Below are 3,243 nucleotides of genomic sequence, written 5' to 3' on the forward strand. Positions count from 1 at the left end.
GCAGGATGGGCGGTTGGGAGAAGGAAAACATTCCTCTTTTTCTCTTGTTAGGAACTATAGCTGGCATTTTTACCTCGTGTAACGTTTTCTCTCTCTCTCTCTCTCTCTCTCTCTCTCTCTCTCTCTCTCTCTCCCTCCCTCCCTCCCTCTCTCTCTCTCTCTCTCTCTCTCCCTCTCCCTCTCCCTCTCCCTCTCTCCCTCTCTCTTTGAATTATAAAATTATAAAGAAAAAAATTCTGAGTGGGGGTGGGGGAAAACGTCTTCCAGGGGTGTGTGCCTCCGCTACCACGGAGCATCTGGGAAGGTGGGTGGAGCCGGGGGGGGGGGGTGTTGCGGTAGGCCATTCGTTGGGCGTAGGGTTTGTCAATCAAAGTTGCCCAGCGAATGAAGAACGAACTAAAGGCACACTGGGAACGAAATTAACAGGAGATCTGACTGCAAGGGGAGGGGGCTCACGTTTTGAGCCGAGAAAAGAACTCAGGATCTCACACTGCGCCATTGGACTGCGGCACGCCTCGGTCTGCTTCTGCTGCAACAGGGAGAGGCCCTACTGCCGTGGCTCTCGCCCAGGTCTCCATTGATGCTGCCACCTTAGAAGCTGCTACTACGGCACCGCGGCTTGCGGCTTGCAGTCCCGCCCCGCCCTGAGCTGCCACAGCGGTCGCCAGTGCCACCTCCGCAGCCCGGGCCCTCACCGTCGCCAGCCAAGCATCCGTGAGTCATTTCCTGCCCATTTCTGGGTGTGCGGTCTCTGTGGTAGTCACCACCTTAAGAGGTTTGCGGGATTGCAACATGGCAGAAGCGGATCTTAAAATGATCACGGAACCTGCCGCCCAGGGGGTTGCTGAAGAAGAGATGGCTAGCTCAGCTAGTGATTCTGGGGACGAATCTGACAGCAGTAGCTCTAGCAGCAGCACTAGCAGCAGCAGCAGCAGCACTAGCACTAGCAGCAGCAGCAGCAGCAGCGGCGGCAGCAGCAGCAGCAGCAGCAGCAGCCACAGCCGCTTGCATAGAAAGAAGCGGGTACCTGAGCCTTCCAGAAGGGCGCGGCAGGCTCCCTCGGGGACAAATTTCGTGGATAGGCTGCCCCAGGCAGTTAGAAATCGTGTGCAGGCCCTCAAGAATATTCAAGATGAATGTGACAAGGTAGACGCCCTGTTCTTAAAGGCAATTCATGATCTTGAAAGAAAATATGCTGAACTCAATAAGCCTCTGTATGATAGGCGATTTCAAATCATCAATGCAGAATATGAGCCTACAGAAGAAGAATGTGAGTGGAATTCAGAGGATGAGGAGTTCAGCAGTGATGAGGAGGTGCAGGATGACACTCCTAGTGAAATGCCTCCCTTAGAGGGTGAGGAAGAAGAAGAAATGCCTAAAGAAAACTCTGAGGTGAAGGTTGAAGAAAATGAAGTTCCTAAAGAAATTCCTGTGGTAAAGGATGAAGAAAAGGAAGTTCCTAAAGAAAGTCCTGAGGTAAAAGCTGAAGAAAAGGAACTTCCTAAAGAAATTGTTGATGTAAAGCCTGAAGAAAAGGAAGTTCCTAAAGAAATTCCTGAAATAAAGGGTGAAGAAGCAGACTCTACAGATTGTATGGAAGCAACTCCTGAAGAAAAAGAAGATCCTAAAGAAGCCCTCCAGGCAAAGGCAGAACAGGAAGAACAACCTAAAGTAACAGAGCCAAAGGCAAGGTCTGCAGTAAGAGAGGCTCATAAAAGAGTTCCTGAGACAAGGCCTAAAGAAAGAGTGAATATTAAAAGAGCTCGGAAGGGGAAACCTAAAAGAGAAGATCCTAAAGGCATTCCTGACTACTGGCTGACAGTTTTAAAGAATGTTGACAAGCTTGGGCCTATGATTCAGAAGTATGATGAGCCCATTCTGAAATTCTTATCTGATGTTAGTCTGAAGTTCTCAAAACCTGGCCAGCCTATAAGTTACACCTTTGAATTTCATTTCCTACCCAATCCATACTTCAGAAATGAGCTGCTGATGAAGACATACATAATAAAGTCAAAACCAGATCACAATGATCCCTTCTTCTCTTGGGGATGGGAAATTGAAGATTGCAAAGGCTGCAAGATAGATTGGAGAAGAGGAAAGGATGTTACTGTGACAACCACCCATAGTCGTACAACTGCTACTGGAGAAATTGAAATTCAGCCAAGAGAGGTTCCTAATGCATCATTCTTCAATTTCTTTAGTCCTCCTGAGATTCCTAAGATTGGAAAGCTGGAACCACGAGAAGATGCTATCCTTGATGAGGACTTTGAAATTGGTCAAATTTTACATGATAATGTCATTCTGAAGTCAATCTATTATTATACAGGAGAAGTCAATGATACCTACTATCAAGATGGCAGAGATTACGTAAATAGGAAATACCGAAAATAAAAAAGCTGGCTGAAAAAATTTTCAAGAATCTTAAAAATTCAAGCAAGCAGAAGTGAAGCAGGTTTATGTAGCCTTGAAATAAATAAAAACCTGCCCTATAACCTGAACACTATTACTCCTTATAAATGTCTTGTGTTTTCCTATGTTCTTAGCCCATTTAAAAATTGTTCTATAAAGTGTCTTAAGTATCAGTTTATTCTATTGAGCCTGTTATAGTGTAATATTCTTCAAAATATGTAAACTGTTGTGAGTTATTTAACGCATGTTAGTTTGGTGCTACAGAATGTTGATTTTTGTGAAATCCTTTTGTCACGTTCCTCTTAGATTGTAGCTGTGAAAACTGTCAGAATTATTAGAAAAATATTTGCTTGGAAAAAAAAGTTCCTGAAGTAACAATGCAAGGGTTTCATTGTTATTTTTTTCCTTTTTCCAGCCCGGAAGTCTAAGGGTTTAAATCTGCTTGCACTAGCTGTGCCTTCCTTAATTTGCTATAGAAATACACTACTTATTGTTAACTAGAACAGTGCATTGTGAAATTTGACTGCTTGAAAAAAAAATGAGTATACTTTTAAGAATGTCTGTCAAAACTACATTTGATTTATATGGATTTGTTTATGTGAATAATAGTTTATAAATCAATCATAATGAAGTTATTGTTTACCACTAAGGTGTTAATATGACATAGTATTTTTTAAAAAAAAGTTTGATTACATTGTGTAATTGCATACTAAAGGTATCACATTTTCTTTGTATTATGTTTTACTTTACCTTTCACTGAAAATGATTACATTATTTGATACTTGTTTCATGATCCTTTATTGCAACCTAAAATAAATAAATGTCAAATAAAGT

At 42.7% G+C, this 3,243-nt stretch overlaps 1 protein-coding gene across 1 annotated transcript; it reads left to right on the forward strand.

Moving 5' to 3' along the window:
• The first annotated feature begins 463 nt into the window (after nucleotides 1–463).
• Nucleotides 464–3,000, forward strand: Nap1l3 (nucleosome assembly protein 1 like 3). Its single transcript, XM_077107055.1, has one exon. It carries the CDS (start codon nucleotides 793–795, stop codon nucleotides 2,389–2,391), a length of 1,599 nt encoding a protein of 532 aa, XP_076963170.1. The 5' UTR covers nucleotides 464–792; the 3' UTR covers nucleotides 2,392–3,000.
• The last annotated feature ends 243 nt before the right edge of the window (nucleotides 3,001–3,243 follow it).

Source organism: Callospermophilus lateralis, chromosome X (assembly GCF_048772815.1).
Source record: "Callospermophilus lateralis isolate mCalLat2 chromosome X, mCalLat2.hap1, whole genome shotgun sequence".
Taxonomy (NCBI): domain Eukaryota; kingdom Metazoa; phylum Chordata; class Mammalia; order Rodentia; family Sciuridae; genus Callospermophilus; species Callospermophilus lateralis.